This window comes from Crotalus tigris, unplaced genomic scaffold (genome assembly GCF_016545835.1).
Source record: "Crotalus tigris isolate CLP2741 ecotype Arizona unplaced genomic scaffold, ASM1654583v1 scf7180000017731.4096049, whole genome shotgun sequence".
Lineage (NCBI taxonomy): Eukaryota > Metazoa > Chordata > Lepidosauria > Squamata > Viperidae > Crotalus > Crotalus tigris.
In genome coordinates, this window is record NW_024096599.1 from 2,743,302 (window position 1) to 2,757,843 (window position 14,542).

The 14,542-nt window shown below is 40.0% G+C and overlaps 1 protein-coding gene across 1 annotated transcript in view; it reads left to right on the forward strand.

Annotated features, from left to right (window-relative positions):
• The first annotated feature begins 281 nt into the window (after nt 1-281).
• GNAL (G protein subunit alpha L) overlaps nt 282-14,542 on the forward strand; it is a 93,308-nt gene continuing 79,047 nt past the window's right edge. The window contains exon 1 of the mRNA XM_039339227.1: nt 282-1,478. Coding sequence (XP_039195161.1) covers nt 929-1,478 — 550 coding nt within the window. The 5' untranslated portion in view covers nt 282-928. The remainder of the gene's footprint in view (nt 1,479-14,542) is intronic.

Genomic DNA, 14,542 nt, shown 5'->3' on the forward strand with positions numbered 1-14,542 from the left:
TCACACAAAGTATCTTCATTTTTTACGCTCCTGGAATCTGTGAAAGAAGTATAGTATTGGTAGCTCTAAATCAGTATTAGAATATCCATAAAATGACTGAGAATTCTAGGTGTGCTAATCGTACATACATGGAAGGCAACGGGTGAGGAAATCGCGCGCGCGCATACGTGTGTGTGTGCGCGCGCGTGTGAGAAATACTGACTTTGGGGGGGGGGGATAAGATTGAGCAATTCGCATGTGTCATTTGATAGTAGGAAGCGAAGGGAGAACATTGTAAATCTGTTTATTCTTCCTAAGATTTGTTGGCTGGGAAGGGCCACAAGGATGTGAAGCCTTTTGCACGGCAATGATTGCTTGGGAAAGGAGCCGCACTTAAGCATGGAAGAAAGACAAGGTTGTCCGCCTCTGCGACTAATCTCAAGGAACCAGCTGCTTTCGATAGATAACAGCTCCGTCTCTGTGGGATAACACGATTTGGCCTACTAGTTCTGCGGGCGCGCGCGTGTATGTGAAGGACGACCCCTCCTTGAACGAGAGCTCTGCGCGCGAGTTAACTACTCACACGTGTACACATCAGGTCTCCCCCTCCAATTCTTCTGTAGCTTTTAGTTACGCGGTGGGCTCGCACCGGCGTATTTACGGTAAGGTGGAGTGGACCCGACGGCCAGTCCGTGTCAGGTGATCTGAGGCAAGGAACTATCGCCGCCGCCGCCCAACACCGCCGCAGCTGCTCCAGCTCTTGTCCGGAGGGGAGGAAAATGCAAAATGGCCCAGCAGAAGCTGCAGCGGGCTTATGAGGAGGGGCTGCCAGGCGCCCCCCCCCCCGGCCCTGACGCGCGGGGACAACGCTAAGCGTTGAGTCCCTCCTTTCCCGCCGCCAGCCCAGACGTGCGCCCGCTTCCTTCGCTCTCCGAAGGGCCATCCAGACATGGGGCTCTGCTACAGCCTACGCCCGCGGCTCTTTGGCGAATCCGGCACAACAGCAGGCGGCGGCGGCTCCATCTCCAGCGCTGCAGCCACGACCACCTCGGAGACCGAACAACAGCCATCGCCACCGCCCACGGCAGAACCCTTGGCCCGGGCGCCGCCTCTCCTGCCCGGAGCTCAGGCCGGGAAATCGAGAGGCAGAAGCGCAGGGAAAGGAAGCGGCAGCAACAGCATCAGCGGCGAGAGCGAAGGAGCCGGTGGAAAGCCGCGCGTGGGGGAGGCGGACGGGACCCTGCTGTTCCTGCAGAACGGAGAGGGGAACGGGGCGGCTCCCCGGGAGAAAGAACGGGAATCGCCGCAGGGGCCGCCGGCATCCCAGGCCAAGCCCGCCGCTGGCAAACAGTCTCTGGCGCTGCAGAGACCCTGGGAGAAGGGGCGCTTGGAGGAGCGGGAGGCGGAGAAGGAAGCCAGGCGAGTCAGCAAGAGCATTGACCGGGCGCTAAAGGAGCAGAAGCGGGAATACAAGCAAACGCACCGCCTGCTGCTGTTGGGTACGTACTATCCCGCTTGCCTCGCCTTAGCGCACAGGTGGCGCTGGCTGCTTCCAAAGATGACACACGACAGTGTAAATATATATATATCAGCGGGTGCTTGAGTTGGGGGTGTTGCTTTGTGATAGAATGGTATTTAATCCCCAATTGCCTGCCCTCGTGCGGTTCACGCTTTGAACAAAGCACCTTTCTGTCATGCCTTGTCCAGTCGAAACTGCATTCTCGGTATTCATGCAGTTCTTCAATCATGTCATTCTGCCAGCCTTGTCCCCCCACTTCTGTGTATTATTTCCGGGTCTCCAGTTTCTTTTCTCCTCCAAATGACCTGATGCTTTTATTTCTGTCCAGCTGGAAAAATGGTATTATATGATGAAACTGTAGGTGTCCTAACCCAACAGCACAAGAGAAAAGATGCTCCAGTTTATTATTGTTAGTATAAAAGTATATGATCTATGGCAACCTTATTGATCAGACATGTAAAGAATCCCTGTACTGTCACTTTGAGAATATAAACACACATGAGTGTTGATAAGAATGGGATTTTTTTAGTGTAAATTCTTAAATATGTTTTTCATCACAATTGGTTATGCCCTTTTGAGAAAATATGCATTTATAATGGATAAATGAAGTATGGAAATGTTAGAATATAAATGGAATAAATAAGTGAAATAATAGTCATATTTATTGTGGAAATATGAGGAATTGATGAGCATAAAAAAATTCAAACTAAGATTTAAACCAAATCTGTTCAGCGTTTTGGACCTCATTCCAAAAAAGGACTTTGTACTAGAGGGGATGAAAATGTAACCCCTGTGTGCAACTCATTAAGTCAGCCATATTTTTCTTTCAGGTTGACTTGGCAGCTGTCACATCCTAAAAAGAGAGATACAGTGGTACCTCAGTACTCACTGTTAATTGGTTTTGGGAGGCATGATGAAATACCAAAAGTGATGAGTATGATGAGTACTAAACAGATTTTTCCCATACGGAATAATGTAGTGAGTCACAAGATAGCCAATACTGACAAGTTCTAGCTTGTGCATCAAGTACCAAACAAACGATAAGTACTGGGACAAAATTTTCTCATCAAATTGCACTGAGTACCAAATTTGATGAATTTCAAAGCAGTACCACTGTAGTTGCTTTAAAAAGCTCCATTCTAGAGGTGTTATGCTTGCAATTTTGTGCACTCCAAAGCATCTTTTCCAAATTATTTCCAAAGCACTAAGCAGCCCTAACTTATTGCAGGTTTTTTACATAAAAGTATTTAAAGTATTTTATATAAAGCATTTAAAAGCCTTATTGAGGACTGGAGAATCCATGTACAGCATGTCCAATTGGTTTAATAATATTCAGGTTAAACTATGTAATCAATTCAAATTATTTGGATACTTAGTAGTAGAAAATAGTTTTATAGTACTGTTTTTGAGAGGAATCTTTCAGATAAGTATCAAATACCTATCACTGATTTGCTTCCTATAAGGCAATTTGCAACTCCCAGAAAATTGACAAGAAACATGACCTACTTTGAGATGCTTCCTCTCAACATGTGTTGTAATGGTATCTTTAATAGGCAATGACTTTTTTTAAAAAAACAAGGGCTTTCACCAAAGAAGTAAGGGTAAAAGAGAATTTTTTGAGTATAGAAATCATCCAGTATTTTAAAGTTATAAAAGGTAAACTATTTTTCTATAATTAGCTTGTTGATACATTTTAATTAATAATTAAACTCTCTAGGAAGCTCATTATGCATGCTGCTTTTACAGCATGAATGCTACAGGGACAGTTAAATGAAGCATCTGATTTCCCTGAAGAAATAAATTGCAATCACATGTGTTTGATTTGTTCATTTTAAGTAGTGAATCAGTGGCTGTGTGTTCCAAAGTAAGATCAGATCAGACATTTTTCACACGCATTACTTTATTGAAAAATTGTTAAAATATCATTTTTGTTCTCCAAAATTCCCTCATATGTCTAAAAAAAAGAAAGTTAAAATAATTTGTTATGGTGCCTAGCCATAATTGTTTCTCAGTTATAGTCTCTGTAACTGGCTGGACATAATCGTACATTATTAGGTGGCAGTAAGGGAGCAAATGGAAGCCTTATAGCAGGTCTTGGAGTGATAGTGACAATTTCAAATGCAATTTTCAAGGCAAATGAAATATATTAAAAATGGAGACAATAGCTGCTTTGGATAAATAGGGCAGTATGTGATAGAACTAGCAAGAAGGACTTGAGCTAAAGTAAATAATTGCAGAAGTAGAGAGCTGTTCACTTGTGTAATTAAGAGTTGCCCCAAGGTTACTAACCAAATCTAATTTTAAAAAGCTAATAACTCCTTAAGATTAAGTGGGGGAAGAAGACATCTAAAGTGTGTATTGAAACAAGACTGCAGTCTGTCATCAGTAAAATCCATCTCATAATATGGGGGAAAGGTACATTTTAAACTGTCTCTTTAGAACTCATCTTGTTTATCTGAAGGATGGGTCCAGGGCCATTAGAGACTACTTATTTCTTTTAGAGTGCATTCCTCTTCAACACAGAGATTATGCTATGAAGGCCATCTAAGACCATTAATAGATGTTATTATACTATGCTGGCACCTGCTGCTCTTCATTCCTTGTACCTTGTCATGAGATTTGTGTGGCTGTGGTCAGAAGGACCAGTCATTTTAAAAATGGATGATTTAGAGACAAGAATTGGAAATAATGAGGAGGTTCACTGGGGAATGGATTCAGTTGAATATGGTAATTCTGAGGGGTATGCAGTATTGTAAAATAGATATGAACATATACCATGTTTCCCCGAAAATAAGACTCAATCTTATTTTTTATTACTTTTTTGCCTCCAAAAGAGGCACCAGGTATTATTTTCAGGGGGTGTCTTTTCCACTCATCTAGCGATGGCGGAACCAACAGCCCCGCCCAGCCAGCCCACTTCTTCTGCGGCTGAAGAAGCAGCTTCATTCTGCAGCTGAAAATGGAGCTCCGGCCTGCATTTTGCCATCAGAAGCCTTCTGGAAAGGCCCCTGACTGCGAAATGCAGGCTGGGGGGACGCAGCAGAAGAAGTGGGCCAGTGAGGAGAGGCAGGTGTCAATTCATGGGAGGCCTGGTAAATGGGTGCGGGGTATCTGTGGTGGCTCCACCCCCCCATCCCTGTCCTGGCTTGATTTTTAGGTGTGCACCCCACCCAAAATAGGGCTTATTTGGGGGGGAAGGGCTTATATTAGGCCCACCCCCAAAAATCAAGCTAGGGCTTATTTTCAGGGTAGGTCTTACTTTCAGGGAAACACAGTATTCATGCTTCAAGACTACTACTAACTCTCCTCTCTGGATTCAAATCCTCCAAATCTGGGTCAAAGGATTGAGGGGGCCTCTGGAGGAAGCGTTCAGGGTATGGAAACTTACATGGAGAAAGCTAGATGGTTTCTTGCTCTAGAATGTGAAAATTGCCCTATAATGTGATTGTGTTCCTTTGCTTTATTATTATGAATTGTGTGTATGGGTGGAGCCATTTTAATTTCTTAAGGCAGGTATTTGGAGAACTGAATTCACTATTAGTATAGTTCAGTGGTTCTCAACCTTTTTAATGCCATGACCCCCAACCGGTCGTAAGTCGAGGACTACCCAACTGGTCATAAGTCGAGGACTACCCAACCGGTCATAAGTCAAGGACTTTCCCTGCCCGGGAGCGCTGCACATGCATGGTGCCGCCCCCTGCGCTGGCCGAGGTGTAGCCGGCAAGCGGCGGAGACAGAGCAGCCCGACCACCGTCTGGGCCACCAGCTGGCCCAGCCCAAGGGAGGTAAGGCACCCGCCGGGCCCCACACGTGCCAGCAACCCTCCCTGCGCCCGCCGGCCTCCCACCCCTGGCCTTACATTTTTAGTAGTTGCTCAGCAGGGAGGGGTGGAAACTTCCAGATAGCTCGCCTTCGCTGCAGACAACTTGCAGCACCGTTTGCAGAATGGGATTTTTGGTGGGCTCAGCAGGACAGAGACAGCCTGGACAATTCCTATTGGCTTTTGAAAGCCAATAGAATTAGACTGTATTCAAGAGAGTCTATTCTATTGGCTTTCAAAAGCCAATAGAATAAAAGGGAGTAGCACAGCTAAGGAAAAGGGGGGGAAAATGGCAGACTGCGTTGTTTGGCGACCCCAAATGAGGTCCCGACCCACAGGTTGAGAATCGCTGGTATAGCTGATGACCAGAAGGCATAGTGGTGCATATAGTGTAAAGAATATTTTACATTTTAAATAGCAGAATAAGGATTATTTTATACTTCATCTGAAAAGAGACTGAGGGAGAACGGTATGAGGTATTTAAATCCTCACATCATAAAGTACATTGCCTTGTGATCATGTTTATAGTTAGCAATTCATTTATTGTGTGAATAATATTCTCTCCCTTCACTGGGTGCCTCTGTAAACATTTCTGCCAAAATTGAATCTTGTAAATTTTAATTAAACTTTTCCATGGAGGGAGCTACCTTCTAAAGCCTACCTACAGTTTACTTACATTATTTCATGAATTTTATTTCCATGAATAGATACACATATCTATTTATCTAACAATTTAAATATAAAATAAATGTATTGTATTTTGTCTGTTCACTTGTTGCCTTAAACATATTATTTTGTACAAAATATGTACAGATTCAAAATAATTTCTAAAAATCAGTTCTGAAAAAATGGTTAAACTACAGGCTAATATAAATACTATATTGGACTGGGGCGACAGTGCACGTGCCCACAGAGAGGGCTCTGAGTGCCGCCTCTGGCACCCATGCCATAGGTTCGCCACCACTGAGATAGACCATATGTTTGCATTTTGGCAATGACCCACTGCAGAAAGCTGGGCTTGGAAGTGCATTTTGAATGTTTTGATGCCTTGGTCGAGAGATTGAAATTTTGATGTAGTGTTTAGAGGTATAATTTTCAATTTCACGTTTGTAAGATGATTCATTTGGGGATGGCTAGGATAATTGGCCACTACAAGGAGAATGGACTGTTTCTTCTTCTTCATTTCTCAGTCATTATCTCTTATCCACTCCTCAAATAGCGTACCAGTCATCCATGCAAATTTGTTAGATTTCCAGGTGATGGGAAGGTCTTTGGACTGCAGGTTCTTGAATGAGTGTGACTTTGCTGATTTACCAATCACCAAAAGTTTTAGCTTCTCTCCAGTTAAGCTATCACACAGCAGAAATATGAAACGTTCTATAGAAAGTTTTCCATTCTTATATTTGTCACCCCTCATACCGAGGCTTCTGTCAGACATCATCTTGAAAAAGAGTCCACACTTGTCAGTTAAAGATATTGTCAGTTTTACTGCCCAATCAAAGTAAAAAATATTGTATTATTTGATATTCTTCTTGAAAGAAATTCATTGCTACCAATTCTGGAGTTCACTTTTTTGGCCCTTGGTGCAGACTGGACTCAACTGGTCAAGTTATATACAGTAGACAGTAAATTAATACTGTCTGTCAAGATCCAGCTGGTCAAGATGCAACTTACAGGGATGGTCAATATAAAGAGGTTGGCTTTCTGTTGTGTACATAGTGTATATCCAGTCTACGAAAACTGTCAACTTAGGGAGGTGGTCAATGTAGGGAGGTGGTCAACTATGGAAGTTTTACTGTATACTTTAGGACATAACTAATAAAATAGTATCATTTTAGCTGAATTCTACCTGCCATCACTTATAGTACCGATCCTGAAAGATTATTTCAATTACTCCTTTTTTAGCATTTTATTCCACTTTTTTCTAGGCAAGTGCGTAGACATTAACAGTAAGTTATATTAGCCTTTTTTTTTTCTTTTTTGCATTTTTAAGAATTCTTATGGGGCCATTTAAGAGAAAGATGATGCTGAAAGTTGGCCAAATTTCCCTTTTTAAATTTTGTTTTAATGTAGAAGGTTGTATGGTGTCAAAACCCTGACAAACATTAAGGAAAATGTTTGGGCACCCATCAATCCATTTTCCATATTGTAATGGTAGGTAGAATAATATTTTGACAGAACAATATTTTTTAAAGGAACTTGCCAGTCATGTGATAAATTCATCCATAAGTATGCAATATAGGCAGTCCTCAACGTATGACCACAATTGAGTCCAAAAATTATGTTGTTAAATGATAAATTTGTTAAATGAGTTTTGCCCCATTTTACAACTTTTCAGGTCACATTTGTTAAACAAATCACTGAAATTGTTAAATTAGTAACACAATTGTATTGTGAATCTGGCTTCCCCATTGTCTTTGCTTGTAGGAGGTCACCAAAGGTGATCACATGACTCCGACACACTGCAACCATCATAAAAATGAACTAGTTGTCATGCGTCTGAATGTAAATCATGTGACCACAGGGATGCTGCAACGGTCATAAGTATGAAAAATGGTCATAAGTCACTTTTTTCAGCACTGTTGTAACTTCGAATAGTCACTGAATGAACTGTTGTAACTTGAGGACTACTTTTAACTACTAATCCAAATGCCAAATAATGTTTATTTAAAGAACCTGAAGGTACCAGATAAATTGACATAGCCTTCTTGTTCTAGAATGAAGATAGCCTACTAAGCTTTTTCAGATGACACGTGTAGGTGCCACTGCCTGTATTTCATCATCTCTTGGCAACTCAGCTAGTCTGTGGTTGGCTTTAGGTGCCTGTTTTCGTGTTTTTGGTCTTATCCTGCCTTCAGGTATTATATGTGAACAGTGTAAGATACACTGTTGCATACAATATGATTTGAAATGATGTTATGCAGGCCTGTGGCTCCAGTTGGTTCCAGTGGAACCATTCTTATCTGGTCCCTGAACTGTTCTCTCACCCCTAGTCTTCTGTGAGGGCTACAGTCACTTATGAATTGGTTTATTGGTATCTGATTAACATAAAGCACAATGGTGAACCTATAACATATGTCAAAGTGACACCATGATCCAATCCAAATGCAGCAAGCTATAAGGCTGCATGATTTCCTGCAGGCTTTGGAATAGGAGGGAGCTTAGCAAAGAAACAGCAGCTGTGCCCAGGAAGGTCTTTGCATGGTTTCATCTGGTGTGTCAGTTGCTTTATTTTCTGAATCAGGGGACCCTTCAATATCACGGTCCTCACAATTGCAGTGGAACTGCCCTTGAAAGACTACCCAGAACAGAGGTCCCCAACCTTTGGGGCATCAGGGATCAGTTATGTGGAAAGAGGTTTTTCTTTGGATTGGAGGGGATACGGTTTTGTGTGCTGCCTGCATCCTGCAGATGGGGCTTTGCTTATTTATGCAGACCAATTGCTGGCATGTTGCGGCCCAGTACTGGTCCATGAACTGGGGGTTGGGGACCTCTGACCCAGAAGATTCATACAGAATGCAGCAGTGAGGGCCGAGATGACCATGCCTTAATATGTCCATGCAGTACCTCTGCTTTGCAAACTGTTTGCTAGTTAGCTTCCAGATGTGATTCAAGATCCTGGTCACTACTTATAAAGTTCTACATGGCAATAGAGGTCCACTTACAAGAGTGTCTGACTCCATAGTATTTTCTCCCTATTCAATCTTATAGGGTCAGCATGCTTTTAATTAAATAATTCCATTTATCAGGACCTCAAAATCCAGAGCTCTTCTAGATGGCAGCAGGCTGAGACTGCTGGTATCCAAGAAGGTGACAGCAGCAAGCATGCATGCATGACCTGCATCTAGCAGTAGTCTGAAACTGCTTGAGCTGGCAGCCAGGTAGGCAGTGGGGATATGCATGCATGCATCACTCCTGTCTAGCACCAGGCTAAGACTCTGAAACAGGGTAGGCCAGCCAGGAGCCCAGTGATCAGGATAGTGAAAACTAGGTAGCAGTAGAGAGCCCAGCACCAACCTTGGTGTGGGGTTTGAACCCGTCTGGTGGAAGCCCAGGAGAGGGGAGGCGAGGTGAAAAAGATGAAGGTTACCTGGAATCAGCTGCAGCAGGTATGCAACAGCAGAATAGAGTAGCCTCTTCATCTTGACCATGCTGTCTAGGGTAGCAAAAGGTCACAGTGGTGGGGGAGATGGGTGTGGGTACAGTAGAGACAGTTCATGTAGGTTCGGAAATATGACTGTGAGATGCTGCAATGGTTGTAAAAGTGAGAACTGGTCATAAGTGCATTTTTTGAGTAGTGTCCTAACTTCAAATGGTCACTGAAGAAGCGCTCATAATTTGAGGACTACCTGGATATTAAAAGGTGCTACATAATACTAATATCTGGAGTTAGGCTTTTGGGTGGGGGGTATGAAATAGAATGCATGCTGGATTAATTTAGTGAAAGAGAATGTGAGTGTGGAAAGATGCATATTAGGGAATTCAATGTTGCACAACTGAAGATGAAAGATATTGCACAATGTCTATAATGAGAAAAATATAGCTTCCAAGAGGTAATTTCATCAAGAAAATTATGAAAGAATTTGGGAGGAAACTGAAGTGAAGCAACACTGAATAGAGAGTTTTAAAAATGTGTATGGGAAATATAGTAATATGTCAAAGAACTGAATTAAATAGAACACAAAATCATAGGGCTGGACGGGACTTCAGAGGTCTTCCAATCCAACCCTCTGCTCAAGCAGGAGACCTTCTACCATCCGGTCAAATGGCTGTTTAGTCTATTTTTGAAAACCTCCAGGGATGGAGCAGCAACAACTCCATGAGGCTAGCTATTCCATTGATTAATTGTTCTCAGTGTCAGAAGTTTTCTCCTTAGTTCTAGGCTGGATCTCTTTTTAATAAACCTCCACCTAATACTTCTTGACCTACCTTCTGGTGCTTTGAAGAATAAGTCAATCCCCTCTTCTCTGTGACAGCCCCTCAACTACTGGAAGACAGTTATCATGTTCTCCCTAATCCTTTTCTTTGATAGGCTAGACCAGGGGTCTGCAACTTTGACAACTTTAAGAATTGTGGACTTCAGAGACTTCCAGTTTCGGAACGCGGCGATGCCGATTGTGCCTGGAGACTTGTCTCTGGCCGTCTGGAGTTTCCTTCACCAGTAGACCCCCTAGGGGGTCAAAAGTCACCCTGGAGGGGTGACCACCGAGGAGGAGGCTTGCTGGTAGATAGGGGAGGGCGGCAGCTTCCCCCATGTCTCCAGCTATCTCCTTAGGGCCGACGGAGCAAAGATCGGCCTGGCCGATCACCCTGCTGCACCAGCCAAAAGTCACATCGTCATCTAAGCATTATAGACCCACCGCGGATGATCCGGGTGAGACCCCTTTTGTTCCTCTCCACACCTCATGCTGTTTTTACCTGTAAAAGCTTGTCCTCGGAATTATTTTCCCCGTCTGGAGAAAGCGGCTTTTGTAATTGTGGGAAGAAATGCGTCTTACAAAAGGACAGGAAAAAAATTCATTTAAAGACTATATTTTATCTCTACTTACACTGAGCTATAGAAAAAAATGTTTTTTGTGTTTTTTTGGAGAGGTGTTATTGGCAGAGTATTTCTTTTTCCATTCTTCCTTTAAAAAATAGAAAAAAGGAAAAAATGGTGTTTGAAGAAGTCTTTTTAGCTTACTGAGGACACCTACTGGTCAAAAGTTAATACTGGATTGTTGATTATCTGGAGATGAGACGGTTTTGGCCTTCAGACTGTTTTTCAAGAGAAAAGATAATTTGAGCCAGCTGTGTGATCTGTGGGGGTGGATAATGTTCAATTGTAACCTTCATTAAAAAGGGGGGGAAAAAGAAAAAGGATTTTTCTTTAACTATTGCTAAAATGGAGAAGACTCAATCACATTTAAACTGTAAACTTATACTGGAAAAGATCTATGAGGCTAAAGAAGAAATATATACTACAATAAAAGAGTTTACTACAGAACTAAGAGCCAGAATTTCTACTTTAAACCTTAAAACTGACTCTCAGATTACACTTGACTACTCTACAAAACAGATTATACGAGAAGAGGACTCAACTGACAACAAAGAGAGTTTTACTTTGCCCTACAAGCAAGACCAGGAAAAGCAAAGACTGAATTTTGAATTTCTGAAGCAACAAAGCTTTATGGACAAGAGAAATAGAGGATCAAATCAGAGACCAAGATGGTTTACATCGAATCAAGTGACACTACAAGTAACAAAAAGAGATTCATCGTCTGGAAGGGAAGCCCTGCTATGGAAACCTACCTGGCAAAAGAAGAAAGCTAGAATAAGATTAAAAAATTAAATTTAAAATTTCATAAACTAGATTAAAGGCAACCTTGAATTATAGACTGATGTAAGGACTGAGATTACGAGTTTGAAGTAAAGAGATGCCTCAGATTTGGATTGAATTAATAATTAATTGAATGTTAATTAAATAAGATGACGTTTGTTTTATAACTTGGATGTTTAGCTATGATAATTAACTGGTTGAAATTTAAACTCAACTTAATGGATTGAAAAGATTTAGGTCTGATATTAGTCTGTCAGCCCAAAGAGATTAATTAATTGAAGGATTAGACACATATAGAATAGATTGATAAATACATACATTTAGATGTGTCTAGGATAGATCAATATTTTTGCTTAAAAATGAGATTTTTTTATATAATGGATTAAAGACAATCTAGAATATTAAGAATGTTCCTTTTAGAATGTTAGGTTTATTTCTATGAAAATTATGATGTAATGGAGTGACGAAAACTGAAGAGATGTTTTAGATTTGAATTGAATTATTAATTAATTGAAATTTAATAAGATGATATGATTCTTTGATGATATGGACGTTATCAGTCATGATAATTAACTGGATGAGACTTGAATTCTATTTAATGGATTGACATGATTTAACGTCTGATATTATGACATGATTTAACGTCTGATATTATCTTCTTAGCTTAAAGAGATTGATTAATCGATGGATTTGATAGGTATAGGATAGATTAATATTTTACTCTAAATGGGGGAGATTAGTGGAAGAAGAAATAAATAAGATTATGATAAAATTAAGAAAGTAGAACATACGTGGAAGGAATATCTGAATTGAAAATGTTTTTATTTAAAGTTAATTTGATTATGGTATTGTAAATTAATGAAGCTAAAAAACAGATTCAGATTGAATAAATTTAAGCTAGAATTGGATATTTTAAATATACTATGCTATTTGAGGGGAAAAGAGAGGGAATACTTGATGTATTGACTGTACTATGTATGTTTTGTTCTAGGATATTTGATTGTTAATGTTTTTTAATTTATTAGGAAGCAATAAAATGGGCTGAACAACATTTTGAAATGATCAAAATCAGTTTCTGTACCCATGGTGATAAAGCTTGAATAGTTATCCCCAGTTACTTCTTTTCATTTTTAACAACAACCTCCTGCCATTTCATTATAAAAATGGAAAGAACAAAATTAGAGTACAGTGCAATCATCTGCACACCAAAACAGAATAAGCCTCGCCAAACTCTTGTGTTTTTTACTCCCATGAAAATAAAAATAGAGTTAAAAGAAAATAAATTAATTTAAGTCTCCCCTTGCTGGAACAGCATCTTAATTTTAGGATTATTAAAAGGAGGTACTCATCTGAAATTAATGTTTATTTTCATTGTGTGGCTTCACACTTTGCTTTTCAGAAACAACAAAATGAAGTAAGGACCCTGTCATTAACACTTCTGACAACTTTTGCTAAACATGATGTACTTAATAATGAAAGCTATCCAGAGATAGGGATGGAGAGGATTATTTATTTATTTAACAATTTTCTGTCCTACTGCAATCAAAACCTTCTCGGTGGCTTATATAGAATACAAAATCAATTAAGCTATCCATGGTGCAAACTTCCATCAAAGCCATGAAGTAATAACACCAAAAATGAAAAAAAAATGTAGAGGTGACATGATAAAATCCGCGGAAATGATGTTCACATGTCCAGCTTCCACTTTAGTCCTGCTTGTAGGTAATTGTGAACTCCAGCAGCACTAAAAGTCATCTCTTTTCTGTTATATATATTATACAGGCATTTTTTCTCTTATATTTATTCTATCTTCTTAAATTTGAAACAATAGAAAATACTTGTAGCTCAGGTTTTAGATTTTGGTAGTGGTTTGTTCTCCAGGCTTGTTTCAATATAGTTTCTGAACGTTTTGTTACCAAACTAGGTAACATCATCAACAGGATTTTCTTGTCCTATTCCTCTTTAACTTATAAATGTCTTGTGTGCCAGTATGGTCAGTTGGTGGTGTGATTGGTTGTTCATTTGGAGCTATATTTAAATTCTGAGCAGCTAATTATTTTTTCTTAAGTCTAGAACAGGGGTCTTCAAACTTGGCCCTTTTATGACTTGTTGACTTCAACTCCCAGAATTTCTCAGCCAGGCATGCTGGCTGAGGAATTCTGGGAGTTGAAATCCACAAGTCATAAAAGGGCCAAGTGTGAAGACCCCTGGTCTAGAATAATAATGATTATGCTGTTTTATAATTCTCTTACTTTTCCTTAGTTTTTTCCATTATTAAAATAAAGTATATTAATTTTGTATTGCTGCTATTTGCAAAAAAGCTTTTCTCATTTCAGTATATTAAAAATGTAAGTGCATTCATGTTTTCAATACTACAATATGCGTTAATATATCTGTAAGATGCAGAGACAGCTTACCATTTGTATGTATTACAGGCAAAGCCTTTTTGAAAGCTACCAAATAAAATAGTTTAATCTATGAAATTAAGCTAGTTTGCTTATAGTTTATGCTTTTAGTTTGCCTTATTAATTAGCTCCTGATGGTGGCAGCACTTGTTAAGATATAAAGATCATATAGTCCCACTTGGAGAAATGCTAATGTAATGTTCTATTACTCAGAAATGTAGATAAACTAAAAATTCTTTCTTTTTCTTTCAACAATTACTGTCACCCTGAAGATTTAATTAGAAATTCTAGCTAAGTAGGTATAATGTGAACATTAAAATATGTCATGCAATATTAGCATAACCTTTGAATTTTCATCCATAAAACCATATTCATTTTTGTGTTGTTTTTAAGAATTGTAGATGCAAAGTTAAGCAACCATATTTTCAAATATGAACTAAATAAACATAAGATTAGCTCTGAAAACAGCTAAGAGTCCTATTTTTTTTACCAAGTGTTTG